Genomic DNA, 16,126 nt, shown 5'->3' on the forward strand with positions numbered 1-16,126 from the left:
CCCCAGCGCTTCGCACAGCGGAGTACGTTTTTGTGCGTCATGACGCACATCGGGGGCCACTCTGGCCGCCGTACGACGGGCCCTTCCGGGTCCTGCGACGGGACGACAAGTCGTTCGTCATCGACATTGGCGGCAGGTCGGACCGGATTGCGGTGGACCGCCTCAAGCCGGCGCACGTGGACATCGACCAACCGCCACGGTTGGCCCTTCCGCCACGGCGAGGCCACCCCCCGTCCACGGTGCCCCCCACTCGACCACCCACCACCACACCGGACCCCCCCCCCCCACGACCCGCCAGGGGTCGCTTCGGCCAGGTCATCAGAACCCCCCTTAAATTGACCCTGCCGGTGCAAGTTGATTCTGGGGAGACGTGTGGCTACCGCTGGGTTTACACAATCGCCTTGCACCTACCAAGGACGCGGAGCGATCACCATGCCGGGCTCGTCCAGGACGCCCGTGCAGGCCCGCTTTCAACTTGCCAGGCCTCGTCCGGGACGCCCGGCCATGCCCGCCCTCGACTTGCCAGGCCGCGTCCAGGACGCCCGGCCACGCCCCCTCTCGCCTTTCCCGGGAAAACGCTCCGGGATAATGTGTGTATATATATTGCTGCCCGATAAACGGGCTTTTGAGAGTACCCGAGTTGTTTTGTTTCAATAAAGAAACTCGGACGAATTCCAGCTTTTTGTCGCGTCCATTCTTCCGATTACGTGGGAGCACAGCTCCTACACTGCAAAAATCTGAAATTATTTTCATGTTTTGCAACCATACATCAGAACCGATTCATAAAGTCAGTAGATTTGAAGAGAGCGAGTAACAAGCATTTTAGGTACATATAAGTTTTTCATCTTGCAAATGATCAAAAAACTACTTCATTCAAACATTATAGCTAAAACTTATGGGGGGGGAGGGGAGGGGGGGGGCCGGGAGGATTTGTTTGGAAACTGAATCGATAATGTGATTTGATGGACGCAGAAAGCTTTGAAAGCATATATGAGTATAATATGACAATATTTGTAGACATCATTAGAAGAGACATGATGACTGAATTCCCCCAATGTCCTGTGTCATATCTTGTGCCGACAGGAGGGAAGCTTGAGGAATCGAGACCAGGCAGCTGTCGGCAGCAGCGTATTCCAGAATGCTTCGGTCCATTGTCCACAAGGCCGCTGTCTCACAGCACAACACTTTCGTCAGCTTGCTCCAACTTCAAGTCCACCTGCTCGAGCATTCCATTTCAACCTCCTGCCCAGAATTCTTCAAGGAAATCCTCCACCTGTCATCACTTCAAAAACGGAGGGAGACGACCAACTGACCCAAACCAAAGCCTTTGTACGCCTCGGGCAAGCTGCCAAATGGAACAGCTGGAGAAGGGCGCATCCGCGAACACGCCGAGAATCCGTCTCACCCACAAAGGACATACCAGGCACTTGGGGTGGTTGGGGGCCTTGGTCCGCATGTACTCGAACTTGCGGCTCTGGGGTTGCGGAGCAGACACGGCCCTGCCTTCCTTCGCATGCCTTTTACCCCAATCCTTCAGTACCCTACCATTTATCTTACCTTGGGCCGTCCAACACTGCAGCCTTTTCTTGGTTTGCTACACCTCGTCGCCATCAGGGTGCTGCTCCTCGCCGCATCTCATCACCAACAAACTCTTGGCATCACAGAGTGACACAGAGAAGGTCGGTTACACCTCTGATAAAACAAAAAAAAAAGTTTGTTGTTATTGTCCTCAGTATATATGCAGGATATCAATTACTCGTCTAAATTCCAACTCGGATAGAATATGAAAAACTTTTGGATAGATTTTGATGACTCAATATCGTGTTTGAGGAATCAAAACGTTATAGTTTTGGTAACCAACTGTGAGAATATTCTTTCTAAATCCTTGTGTTGTTGAACATCTACTGCGTTTAACTTTAAGTAAATTAAAATCAATTAAAATAAATAAATAAATGAATCCAACTCTCAATACATCGCTTAGGTAAATAAATAAACGAACACAACTCTAAATACATCCCTTCTTAAGATTGATGCATCGTTGTCAATGTATTTCACCAGATACATAATTGTCGAACATCTACTGCACTTAACTTTAAGTAAATAAAAAATCGATTAAAATAAATAAATAAACTAATGCAATTCACAATACATTGCTTAAATATATATACTGTATAGGCTAATGCAACTCACAATACATCACTTAAACAAGAAAAAGAGCAATCGGAGATTGCAAACCCTCGCCAGGATGTATTTTCAGTGGTTTTTAGGCTTTTGTGTTAAAACAAATATGGCGGCCGAACCACGTGACCGATGACGTCATCATTATTTCTTTCCTCCACAAATTTATTCCTAGATTATGCTCAAGAAATTTCATCTTGATCGGATGACGTTTTGTACTTGTCAAATTATGATGTCACAATGGAGGCACCTATGACATCATCATTCACAGATGTTATTCCACATGGAGAGTTCTTTACAATGAGCCATGTCTCATTTTTTTCTATTCAGTGCTTTCGGAGATATAGAGGTGCAAAGTTTTTCGGTTTTTACAAGATGGCGGCCGAACCACGTGACCGATGACGTCATCATTATTTTCTTTCTCCACCAATTTATGCCGACATGGCGCTCAAGAAATTTCATCTTGATAGGATGAAGTTTTGTACTTGTCAAATTATGACGTCATAATGGAGGCACCTATGACATCCTCATCAACATATTTTATTCCCCATGGAATAAATAGACTAATGCAATTCACAATACATCACTTAAATAAATAAACGAATGCAATTCACAATACATCACTAAAATAAATAAATAAATAAACAAATGCAATTCACAATACATGTCTTAAATAAATAAATAGACTAATGCAACTCAGAATACATCACGTAAAGAAAGAAATAAAGAAATAAATAGACTAATGCAACTCAGAATACATCACGTAAATAAAGAAATAAAGAAATAAACAGACTAATGCAACTCACAATACATCACTTAAATAAATAAACGAATGCAATTCACAATACATCACTTCAATAAATAAATAAATAAACAAATGCAATTCACAATTCCTGTCTTAAATAAATAAATAGACTAATGCCACTCACAATACATCGCTTCACTTCGTAAGACTGTAAATGCGTTCACATGCAAAGAGTTTTGACTTCGAGCATAAAGAATTACATTTTAAAACAACCTTTGTTTTACTTTTGCTGAATTCCAGGATGAAGTATACAGAAAGTATTTTTGTGAACATTTCCTCAGGGTGACATCAAAAATGCTGTAATAATAATATAAAGATCCGTCGGCCTGCGGCTAGGGCAAACCACAACGTGAGCTCAGGGTTCAAATGAATGACCCGTCATCCCAGCAAAAAATGACGCCACTGATTTAAAGAGGAAACGGGTGGCACCCTGCCAATGAATGGCCATCATTGACCATATGGAGAGCATGGGATGGAGGGTGTGCGGAGGAGGCGCCCGGGCACACACACGCTGCGAGGAATGCGTGCATAGCTAGTAGCTGACACATCTGCTATTTTTAACATGCACGCATTGGGGTGTGCAGGGTATGTGTGCATACCGATGCTGCACGAGTAACAGTGGGATCACACATTTTTCATGTCGTGGACCTTTTGTTCCTTACCTATGATCTTTAATCTGGACATATCGTAATTAGGAGGAGCAATGACTCGTTGGGCGGCTCACGTGGATGGCTTAAGATGAAAAGGCAACAACCTAACTCGTGGTTATGTTAATGACCATCTCATGTGTCAAATTCAGGGAAAGGGGAAAATATGTGATGCAGCTCATGCAGACACACTCATCTGTTGCAAGTGTAAAAAAACAAAGCAAAAAAATAAAATAAAATAAATAAATATATATATATATATATATAGATATATTTACTTCCTGTTTCTTAAATTTCTTCCTGTTTCTTAAATATATATATATATTAAATATAATATAATTTATTATAATTAATATATATTTTAAATATAATTTTAATTTTTTAAATATTATTTTATTAATTGTAATGATTTAAAAAATATATAATTTTAAAATTAAATATAATTTTATATTTTAAATATAATATTATATTATTAAATAAAATTTTAATATATATATTTTAATATATATATATATATATATATATATATATATATATATATAAAACACCTCACCACCATGCAATTATATATATATATATACTAGCTTGGCTCGGATCGCTTGGCTCGCCTCACCACACGTCGTTACTGAGGAACGGGCTTATTTTAGCTGAGGATAATGACTGTACCTGAGTTGCTGTGTTGTCATGATTTACACCAATCATAATACAAACAATTATTTCGCACAAATTTATTTGTAGTGTTTGTGATATTACATTTTTATAGGCAATTTAGGTTGAAGATTTAGGTTGAAAAAATATATATAAATTCAAAAAAGAACCCCTCAGCACATATATACGGGAAGGGTAGGTGCAGACTGGAAGTTTGGGACGATTACACCTCACCACCACATCATTAAAAACACCTCACCACCACATAATTCAAAACACCTCACCATCACGTAATTCAAAACACCTCACCACCACGTGATTTAAAAACACCTCACCAACACATGATATAAAACACCTCACCCACCTAATTTAAAACACCTCACCACCACATAATTAAAAACACCTCACCACCAAGTAATTTAAAACACCTCACCACCACATAATTAAAAACACCTCACCACCAAGTAATTCAAAACGCCTCACCACCACGTCATTTAAAAACACCTCACCACCACATAATTCAAAATACCTCACCACCATGTGATTCAAAACCACCACCACGTTATTAAATAAATAGCACCGGAAAGCGGGTGTGACCCCTCAGCCCATGCATGGTGATAGGAAACCGTGGCGGCCATATTGAAAATCGTAGCATGCCCATTTTCGAAAGGCACCTTCCTCTACTCAACCCCAACACACACTGCCTACATGGATTTAATCGGACAAGCCGTTCTGCTCGAAATTGACGGAAACCAATTTCAAGATGGCTACCGTAGCGGCCATATTGAAAAGCGCAGCGCGCCCATTTTCAAAAGGAACCTTCCTCTACTCAACCCCAACACACACTGCAAAAATGGATTTAATCGGACAAGCCGTTCTGCTTGAAATTGACAGAAACCAATTTCAAGATGGCTGCCGTGGCGGCCATATTGAAAATCGCAGCGCACCCATTTTCGAAAGGCACCTTCCTCTAATCAACCGCAACACACACTGCAAACATAGAATTAATCGGACAAGCCGTTCTGATCGAAATTGATGGAAACCAATTTCAAGATGGCTACCGTGGCGGCCAAATTGAAAATCGCAGCGTGCCCATTTTCGAAACGAACCTTCCTCCACGCAACCCCAACACACACTCCAAAAATGGATTTAATCGGACAAGCCGTTCTCCTTGAAATTGACGGAAACCAATTTCAAGATGGCTGCCGTGGCGGCCATATTGAAAATCGCAGCGCGCCCATTTTCGAAAGGAACCTTCTTCTTCTCAATCCCAACACACACTGCAAAAATTGATTTAATCGGACAAGCCGTTCTCCTTGAAATTGACAGAAACCAAAAGTTGACGGACGCCCGCCAGCCCGCCCGGACGACATCTCTGACGACAATACCCCTTAGCCCATTGGGCTGAGGGGTGAAAACACTTCACAATCACGGAAACAAAAGTTAAGTTCTATTAGTTAAGTTATTAGTTAAGTTCTAAGTTCAAACTATAAAAAGTTCAGTGACAACAGACACTGCCCAGATATGTAGATATATACAGTCACATGAAAAAGTAAATACACCCCATGTAAAATTTTGACTTTTTCAACATATTTCAACATACAGCTATTTGATCTTCATTTCAACAATATTGAGAGATAAAGGTGATATAATATAACAAATATCATGAAACATTTACATTTTGTAGTCCATTGTATAATTTAAATAAACATAAATGCAAATTTCGCATGTGGAAAAAGTAAGTACACCCTTGGCTCTAATAGGGGGTATTGCCCCTTTGGCAGAAACAACCTCAAGTAGGCATTTCTTATAACAGTCTACCAGTCTCTGACATCGACTGGGAGGAATTTTGGCCCACTCCTCCATGCAGAATTATTTCAGCTGTGCAATGTTTGAGGGGTTTCTTGCATGCACAGCTCGTTTCAAATCCCCCCCCCCCCTTCCCACACCTCCTCCCCCCAAGCCCTCTCCCTCCCACACATCTCCCTGCTCTCAAATGTTGTGTTTGTGTGCTTCCCCTTCTCTCCCCATCTTGTCTTCCGCTCCCTCTTTTTATATTGTTGCGGATATGGGACTTGGCCTCAATATCCGCTTGTAAATACTCCCCTATTTCCCCAATACTCCCCAACTATCCCCAATCCCCCATTCCCTAGTCCCATTGCCTGTAAATAACACTCTGTAGAACCGACCTTCCCCTTTTACCCCCATTAAATGTCGTGCCCAGGTCCACCGCATCTCACGTAGACAACTTTCGGACATCTTGCTAGTTATTCTTAGTCTATGTCAGTTAAGGACTCGTTTCCATTAATTCTGACTCTTCGTTGCACCAGAATGTGATTATATGGCACCAGTAGTGAGTTTAGGACCTTCCCATACCTCCTCCCATCTTCTTCCCCAAACAACAACTACAACAACAACTACAACAACAACTACAACAACAACAACAACAACTACAACAACGGCGCTGCGCGGGGGAGTGTGCGTCCTCACACCGGCTCGGTTAGCCGCCATTGACCATGCGCTCCGACGGGGTTACCACGAAGGGGCTCCTTGTCAGCCCCTCGTCAAGGGCGGAGCCGGTAACCCCCCCGCACGCACCCAATGAGAAGCAACGGGCCGATTCCATCTGGGGCGGAGCTAACGAGCCGAGGGCGTGTCACTCCCCGCCGGATATACGCGGCGACTGACCGGACGTGACGTCAGATGCGCCCCCAGCTTGGAGAAAGAACGTGACCTTCCAGCGCTGAGTGAGACCTCCCGTATCTTTGGACTGGACCGGGTCGATTCTGTCCTTGAGCCAAGAGTGCACCTTGAGCCATCGACTGCCCGCTTTCCTTGCCATCAATCCCCGTGTGAGTCAGTTTTTGTCCTGTTTATCTGTCGTCTGTCAGGGAATAAGATAAGTGTGTCTAAGTGCCTGTCTTCCTATGCTGTCCCTCTTGTCGTTGTAATCTGACCTTCCGCCCTAATATAACCTCCTCCGGAGGTCTTGAGAACTGAACCCTTGGTGTCGTGTCATTTTAATCCAGCCGTTGTGTCTTTTCCATCATTGATTTAGCATAGCGCGACTCGGCAACGTTCGAGTGGAATCGGGTAAACTGTGCAGACGTGGTCATACCAAACCGCTCGGTTAACCAACATCCACAACCGCGTCTGTAACATTTGGTGTCGAGGAGTGAGATTGGACCCGGAGCGCGTTTACGCGCTCGAAATTATAACGGCGAAATTTGAATTTGTTTTACGAAAATAAAAACCCGAATTTTGAAAGTCGCGCTATGGCAGACCAAGTCGGCTGGGGTCCGGTAGTGGAGAGTGAGGCAGGGTCGGTCCAGGACCAAATTGAGGAACGCGAGGAGAGCGAAGCAGCGAGGGTAGCAGACGCACAAATTAGCGTCGTTGCGCCCGACATGGCGGGCGCGCGAAATGGCGCCTCGCACATGGCCACGGTGCCCACGCCCGCGACCGTAGTAGCGCCGCTGGTAAATTTGGACCTTTTTTTCATACAAATGAAGGCCCTTATGGCCCAGAATAGCGAGCAAATGAGGGAGGAAATGAGAGCTGATAATGAGCGATTGGGTGAGCGATTGGAGGGCCAAATGGGGGTAATGGGAAACCAAATGGGGGTAATGAGGGACGAAGCGAGGGGTACCAGTGAGGGGTTAGACAATAATTTTAAGGAGTTAGACAAGAAATTTGGGAAGTTAGACAATAATTTTGAGGGTTTAGACAACGGGATAAAAGAGGTGAGAAATGGGTTAATAGGGTTAGAAAACAGTATGGAAGGCAAATTGAGGGACATGAGGGACCAAGCGGAAAGGGAAGTTAAACAAATGGAGCAGCAGATAGAGGGGGTCAGAATGGGGGTAGAAACCAAACTGGATGCTCACAGGGAGGAAATGGAGCAGATGAGGGTGGCATCTGGGCAGGAGATGCAAGTGATGAGTGAGGAGGTCGGAGGAGTGCGCGAGGAGGTGAGGCACTGTAAGGAGCACATGGAGAAGGAGGTGAGAAAGGGGACTGTAAAGTTACAAGGGGGCAGAGAGGACCTGACGCAGGAGGTGGAACAGCTGACGGAGGGACAAAAAGAACTAACGGACCAGGTAAAGAAGAACACAGCGGTAATAGGAGGGTTAAAAGCGACACAAAATGACCTAAAAAATGACTTGGTAGCGACGAAGAGGGAATGTCAGATGGTACGTGAGGGACTGACAACGAGGTTGGACGAGGTGATAGAGGTAATGGAGACGAAGGACCAGCAGGTGAGGACGCACATGGAAACGGTCAAGGTAGCCTTGGAGGACGAGCTTGAGGAGACGTACCGGGGAATAAAAGAGGTGAAGCAGAAATTAGAAGAAGTGGAAGAAGGGGTGAGCGAAATTAAGAAGCGACGGAGAGGGGATAAGAAAGAGATAAAAGAGGAGATAAAAGAATTGGTCCAAAGTCTGTGTTTGGATCGTGATGATGTGCTCATTAACCGGATGAGGGATTCGCAGGTGATGGAGGAGAAGCGAAGAGGAAGAGGACCCGGTGTAAGTGGTGACCAATATGGTCGTGCGTATGATGCGCCAGGGGATTTAAGAAGCTTGGGGGTCGAGATGGACCAGGGTGTTCGTGAGAGGCCGTTTGTGAAGTGTGCGACAGGTCTGGTGTGCGAAAGAGGAGGTGTGCGAGAAAGTCCGACTCTGGGGTGTGTGAGGAAAAAGTGCGTGCCAAGGAGTGAGGGTGCTGGCGAGAGTGAGTCGGTCGTAGCGCGTGTGCGAGGGAGCACATGGAAGCGCGGTGTGGTAAGTGTTACTGTTACGTGGTCCCCTCGGTGAATACCTGGTCTCAGTGACCCCCGGACCGTGAGAGGAACTTCGCCAGAAAGCTGTATTATATATGCGCTTTCGCCACGCAAGCCATATGAATTTCACCCAAGAGACAACTGACGTTCAAGAATATATTTCAAGGGTAATGATACCAAACAATTTCAATGACACAACCATCAACAATATTTCAATGACACAACCACGGAGATTTTCCCCGAGCAATCAACAATACATAATCCTCACCAATTCCCAATTCACAATCAATTCCCAATGATTAAGATGGCCATCTTATACATGTGTGTCCCGGTGAGTACTCACGAAACCCTTTTGGTCTCGGTCCCGCACAATGTCTCTGGGCCCCTCTTGACCAAGAGGATAGTCACCGTCACCGCACTCGGGCGGTTGAACGAACCCCGGGCGGACGTGCTCCAACGTGCCGTCTCGTACCGGGGACAGCTGTTGCAGCGCACCTCCTTGCCAAGCAACGGGGCCAAACCAAAACGCGGTTTGCAACGCGAGCGAGGCTCAACGTGCGACCCGTACGCGTCCTTGTAGACGGGGCGAAACCCAAACGCGGTTTTTCACCGCGTGCGAGGTTCGACGTGCGACCCGTACGCGGCCTTGTAGACGGGGAAAACCGAGCGCGGTTTGTACCGCGTGCGAGGCTCCAAAGTGCGACCCGTACGTTCCGTGCACGAACTCACGGGGACTTCACGTGTCTAAAGGTAATTACGCGGCCAGGTAACTCCTCTCGCCAAACGGGTTTCGGAACGCCCCTGTTTTCCGCGCAGCGCAAGGTCGATTCCACCTTCTCGTCGTCGCGGGGCGAGGAAGAAGAATCCCCTCCTTTTCTCTCCTCGTGTCTTTTCTTTTTCCGTTTCCGGCCACTTCCGTTTCCGGCCACTGGTTCCGAAGGGCTCCTGACCCTCCCATCACAACAACCCTTAGTATAATACACACGGATAAGCAACCTGAATGGTAATTTACATACATTCACATAAATATGTAACACTCCCCCCCTTCAAGAAAGAAAGTTTGAACCCAGCGAAAACTTTCTTTGCCGGCCAATTTGGAGAAACAAACCAGATCACTCAACCCTCCAGATTACTCCCTCTGGACTAAGTACCAACAACGACATTGTCCCTGCCAAATCAAACTCCCTCTCATGACCCTCTGACTTTGACCGTCAGTTTCTTGGGAATGAAGGTTAAGGGGTTGATCCAAGATCCAAAGTTAGGCAACTCGATAGCACTTTTTCCGGGAGGCCAAGCCGAGTATTCACTACATGGATGCCTTTAGGAACGCGGAGTTCACGGTTAGTCCGTGCAGGAAAGTTCTCTACATGGGCGCCTTGAGGAACGTGGAGTTCACGGTTAGTCCGTGCATAAAAGTTCCCTGCCTGGACGCCTTTAGGAACGGCGTTCACGGTTAATTCGTGTAGGAATCTTGGCTCGGCGGCTCCGCCGCCTTCAGTGCTTCAACTTTTCAGAACTTCCCTAATAATTATGGTGGGACCACTGGTCCCTGTAGTCCCATGAATAGCGGTCTCCTTCTCGGCCACCACCAAAACTACCGCCCAGTTGTCCTCTCCTGTAGACCTCTCGACGCCTACGAAATGCCTTCCCTACTGTTATGGTCCGACCCTCCAAATCCTTGCCATTCCAATTCTTCTCTGCCTCTCTGGCGTCTTTTGTGCTGGCAAACGTGACAAAGCCGAACCCTCTTGACTGTTGCGTTTCCCAGTCTCTTACCAACCGCACTTCCACCAGCGGCCCATATCTGTTGAAGACAGAGGTCAGAACTTCTTCCTCTGTTTTGAAGTTCAGTCCCCCTACAAATAACTTGGCACTTTTGTCGCCATCCCGAGCTGGTGTGGCGTTATTTTCCCTGCTGGGCTCTTTACCAACCCTCAGGTTACCATAAACTTGACCCCCGGCCAAATCATTCCCAATAACCACAGATACACCCTCTACAGGAAGCGTGGCTTGTAAACCGACGGTGACCGGTCCTGACACCAAATCGGACTCCAAATGGATGACATGAAGGGGAGCACTAACACCGCCCCCGATCCCCTGTAAACGAACACTATCCCCCGTTGCCGTCTCCTCGGACCATGGCAAAATGCCTTCAAGCATTAAAGATTGATGTGCCCCTGTGTCCCTCAATATCCTAACCGGTTTCCGGTTAGTCGAGGCTCCATCCCGTGACACAAACCCCTCTGAAATAAAGGGTTGGTAACCCTTTTGATGGCGATTTCTCACAATGGCCATTGCGTTTGGAGTCGTAGTAGTCGGACTCCGCTCTGGGTCTTCGCTTTTCCTGCGGTAACAACTGGACATCAAGTGTCCAGGTTTCTTGCAAAAAGCGCAAGTAGGCCCGGAGGAAAAACTCGTGGTCTGCCTCGGGCCCCCCGAACTATAAGTTTGTCTTGGGCCCTCATCCCTCCGATTTCGAACCGGTGGGGTATCATAGTTGTCCCCATAATCCTCTCGAGGCCGCCGCCATGTATGGTCGTTCTCCGCACCTGCTGTTCCCCACCTCCCCTGCGGAGATCTAGGCGAGGAGTTAGGTTCGTGGACCCCTATTCGGTGGGTTAAGGCATAATCATCTGCCATGGTGGCTGCGTCCCACAACTTCGGTACTTTCTTTTCCTGCAGGTACACTTTGATGTCCTCGTGGACACACTGCTGGAATTCCTCCACCAGGATCAAGTCCCGCAATGTTTCGAAGTCTTTCCCGACTCCTTTTGACTCACACCACCGATCAAACATGTTTTCTTTCACTCTGGCAAACTCCACATGGGTCTCACTCTCCCTCTTCCTGGCATTCCTGAATTTTTGCCTGTAAGCTTCCGGAACCAACTCATAGGCTTTGAGGATGTGCTTCTTCAGTACCTCATAATCTGCACATTGGTCCATTGGTAGCGCCGAATAAATTTCCTGAGCTTTCCCCACCAGCACACTTTGCACGAGTATGGTCCATGCCTCCTCCGGCCAGTTTAATTGTCGAGCCACTTTCTCAAAGTGTGGAAAAAATTTCGCGACTTCTTTTTCACTGAACGGTGGAACCAGCCTCACATGTCTGCCCACATCCCAGGTTTTCTGGTTAGGTGTCGACCCCGTCAGCAAGGGTGGTGCCTCTCCCCGTTCTCTCATTAACTCCAGCTCCTTGAATTTGATTTCTTGCTGAAGCTCCATGTCACGTTCCTTTAATTCCCTTTCCGCTTTTCTCTCCTCTGCTTCGAGCTCCCTTGCAGCTCTCCTTTCCTCTGCTTGTTCCTTTTCTCTTCTTTCCTGGAGTTCTCTTTCCACTCTCCTTTCCTCTGCTTGTTTCTCTTCCCTCCTCTCTTCTGCTTTCCTTTCTTCTTCTGCTCTTTCCTTTTCTGCTTTCCTTTCTTCTTCTGCTCTTTCCTTTTCTGCTTTCCTTTCTTCTTCTTTAATCCGTTCCTGGCTCCGTAACTGCAACTCCAGTTTCCGGAGCTCAACGTCTTCTGGTTCTTCGGGTAGCCACTCCCAGGCTAACTCGTCCCATTTTCCTAATCCCACCATAGATTGTATCACCGTGGCCTGCAACTCTGCCTTCCTCAAATTAGTTCGGACCTCCAAGTTAAAATGTTTGGCCAATTTCAAGAGGTCCGACTTTAGCAACGCTCGGAACTGTGCCTCACTCGGTGTTACCCCAAAGTTCTGTGCCACAAACGCCATGGTGCCTATCGTTAACACCTGTTAACCTTCACCCAAGACTTTCCCCAAATTCTCAAAAAAAAAAATTACCAATTAATAATTAATTAATAAATTTTAATTAATAAAAAATATTATTATTTTATTATTTTATACAATTTTAGATCCCGGACGTAGACCCAATTGCGAAACCGCAAATCGTAATTTGGACGAGCCCCCAATTCTGTTACGTGGTCCCCTCGGTGAATACCTGGTCTCAGTGACCCCCGGACCGTGAGAGGAACTTCGCCAGAAAGCTGTATTATATATGCGCTTTCGCCACGCAAGCCATATGAATTTCACCCAAGAGACAACTGACGTTCAAGAATATATTTCAAGGGTAATGATACCAAACAATTTCAATGACACAACCATCAACAATATTTCAATGACACAACCACGGAGATTTTCCCCGAGCAATCAACAATACATAATCCTCACCAATTCCCAATTCACAATCAATTCCCAATGATTAAGATGGCCATCTTATACATGTGTGTCCCGGTGAGTACTCACGAAACCCTTTTGGTCTCGGTCCCGCACAATGTCTCTGGGCCCCTCTTGACCAAGAGGATAGTCACCGTCACCGCACTCGGGCGGTTGAACGAACCCCGGGCGGACGTGCTCCAACGTGCCGTCTCGTACCGGGGACAGCTGTTGCAGCGCACCTCCTTGCCAAGCAACGGGGCCAAACCAAAACGCGGTTTGCAACGCGAGCGAGGCTCAACGTGCGACCCGTACGCGTCCTTGTAGACGGGGCGAAACCCAAACGCGGTTTTTCACCGCGTGCGAGGTTCGACGTGCGACCCGTACGCGGCCTTGTAGACGGGGAAAACCGAGCGCGGTTTGTACCGCGTGCGAGGCTCCAAAGTGCGACCCGTACGTTCCGTGCACGAACTCACGGGGACTTCACGTGTCTAAAGGTAATTACGCGGCCAGGTAACTCCTCTCGCCAAACGGGTTTCGGAACGCCCCTGTTTTCCGCGCAGCGCAAGGTCGATTCCACCTTCTCGTCGTCGCGGGGCGAGGAAGAAGAATCCCCTCCTTTTCTCTCCTCGTGTCTTTTCTTTTTCCGTTTCCGGCCACTTCCGTTTCCGGCCACTGGTTCCGAAGGGCTCCTGACCCTCCCATCACAACAACCCTTAGTATAATACACACGGATAAGCAACCTGAATGGTAATTTACATACATTCACATAAATATGTAACAGTTACCAAGGGTGTGACGGGAGAGTGTGCGCGAGAAAGGGGTGTGACGGACAGGTGCATGGGGAAAGAGTGCGCTGTCAAAGGCAAGGAAGAATGCACACCTGTGGTGAGTGTTACAGAGGGTGTAACGGGAGAGTGTGCGCGAGAAAGGTGTGTGACGGACAGGTGCATGAGGAAAGAGTGCGCTGTCAAGAGTAAGGGTGAGTGCGCTGTCAAGAATGGAGGTGAGAGTAGTGAGAGTGACAAGGAGCGTGAGTGGGAATGCACGCTGGAATTGGTAGTGAGGCACGTGGTTGGGTGTGCGAATGAGAGCACACCTGTGATTGTCACAGAGGAGGTGACAGAAGAGGGGGCGCGAAGAGGTGTGTTGGTGAGGTGTGCGACCAACGAATGTGTGCCAAAGTGTTCGGTGGTCAGGTGTGTGACCAAGGCTGTGAGTGGAATGGGGGTACCGAGGTGTGAAAGGAAAGGTACGAGGAGCATGGAGACGGCTGGATGTGTGAGCAAGGAACGGGCTGCGGGGTGTAAGCATCCAGGTGAAGCATCGACGGTAACCAGGTTAGAGGTTAGGTCGACTTTTAGCCGAATCGGGCCCTCGGTGCGTGCTGGGCCTCGCTTTGAACGGCCGCGTCCGTGCTCCACTAGGCGGAGCGGGCGGCTGGATAGGAAGGGTCGTCATGGCGACCACTTTTTGTTGAGGCATGCCGGCAGGTCGAGATCGAGCCATGGGATGGCTCCACGCCGAGATGGTGCGTGGGATCTCGGCCCGGGTAAGCCCCCGTCCCTGCACCGAGTGCCGGACGCATCCAGCCGCTGGCACGGAACAACCCGCATTCATTGCTCGGCTTTACGAAGCCGGGCTTTGGACAGGAATTGGCGCACCGAGAGGCATTATTGAGTAGACTGGGTGATGAGGTTAGTGTTTTGGACCCAAAATTAGAGAAAAACAAAATTTGATGATTGGCAAGGGATTGGCAGTAGTGATTGGCAGATGATGGGTAGTGATTGGCCAAATTTTTAATTTGTTGAAATTTGATGTGCAAAATTGGTAGTGAGCGATGGGCCCGGTGGGTAAGGCTGGCATCCCTGCCACCCTTCCCAAGGGGGGGCAAAGGAGCAATAGATTATGGGGTGTGTGGCAGTGAAAACTAGCCCGGGTGGGTTAGGTTATATTGTAGGGATCTAGAAGAGATTGACATTAGGTAACGTTAAGGTTAGTTAGTGACTGATACCTGTAGTGGGGACGCAGGTAGATTAGTGTGGATTATAATGACGTGGGAGCGCAATAGTTTAAAGGGACGACTGGGAAGCGCAAGTTTCAGAGGGGAGTAGTTAGCTGAGATGATGCAGTGTGTGTGAGAATTGAACAGGTGTGATTGCACAGGTGTGCAACTGGACAGGTGTGTGGAGCAGTGTATGAGTAGTGAGTGTGTGGATCAGCGCGAATGCGCTTGGGGAGAGAAGGGTGCAGGTGGCACCAGGTGTGAGAGCACAGGTGTGCAAGTACAGGTGTGTGGAGAGAGTTGGAGTAAGTGGTACGGAGTGGTGTGCATGGTGCGAAGGTGTGAATGGGGGAAGAGTGGACCCCCATCACGGATACCCGGGGCGGGTAGTGTAAGTGTTAGGTAGAGGGTACAGGTAAATTGTGGTTGGATATTGGCATCTGTGGTGCGGGTGACAGAATGGTATTGTGGATGGGTGCATTAGTGTCATGGAAATGGCTGGGCGTGTAGCCTGTTAGTGTGTGTAGTTGGTTGGGCACTCCACCACTGTGAGGATGTCGGCCAGGTGAGGCCGCAGGTGGGCTCTGGGAGCCGGTAGAGTTGTGGATGGGGCCCGAGGATCCGGAGGACGGACCCGGGTAGCCCAGTGCCAGAGAGGGCACCGAGTGGGGAGAGCGCCAGAGGGCCTTCCCCAGGTAGTTAGGTTAGGGTAAGGAGCAGGTAAGCTCAGAGGCAACTGCAGTGGTGGAGGTGTGCAGGTGGGTAGACCCACTGGGAGAGCTACACGTCGCGGCCCAGAAATTGTGCGAGGGCACCGGGAGATGAATCGGGGGAGTGAGACCCCAAATTGAAAAGCACCACAGTTTGCTCAATGGGAATTGGTTTTTAGA

At 47.9% G+C, this 16,126-nt stretch overlaps 1 protein-coding gene across 2 annotated transcripts in view; it reads left to right on the forward strand.

Annotated features, from left to right (window-relative positions):
- The window catches only part of LOC137421640 (thrombospondin type-1 domain-containing protein 4), a 275,809-nt gene that overhangs the window by 55,714 nt on the left and 203,969 nt on the right, over positions 1 to 16,126 (forward strand). For both annotated transcript variants that reach the window (XM_078771163.1, XM_068107883.2), the window contains one exon: positions 1,084 to 1,679. In XM_078771163.1, the coding sequence (XP_078627289.1) occupies positions 1,084 to 1,679 (596 nt within the window). The remainder of the gene's footprint in view (positions 1 to 1,083; positions 1,680 to 16,126) is intronic.

The sequence above is a fragment of the Myxine glutinosa genome, chromosome 2, assembly GCF_964187855.1.
Source record: "Myxine glutinosa chromosome 2, kmMyxGlut1.1, whole genome shotgun sequence".
NCBI classification, from domain to species: domain Eukaryota; kingdom Metazoa; phylum Chordata; class Myxini; order Myxiniformes; family Myxinidae; genus Myxine; species Myxine glutinosa.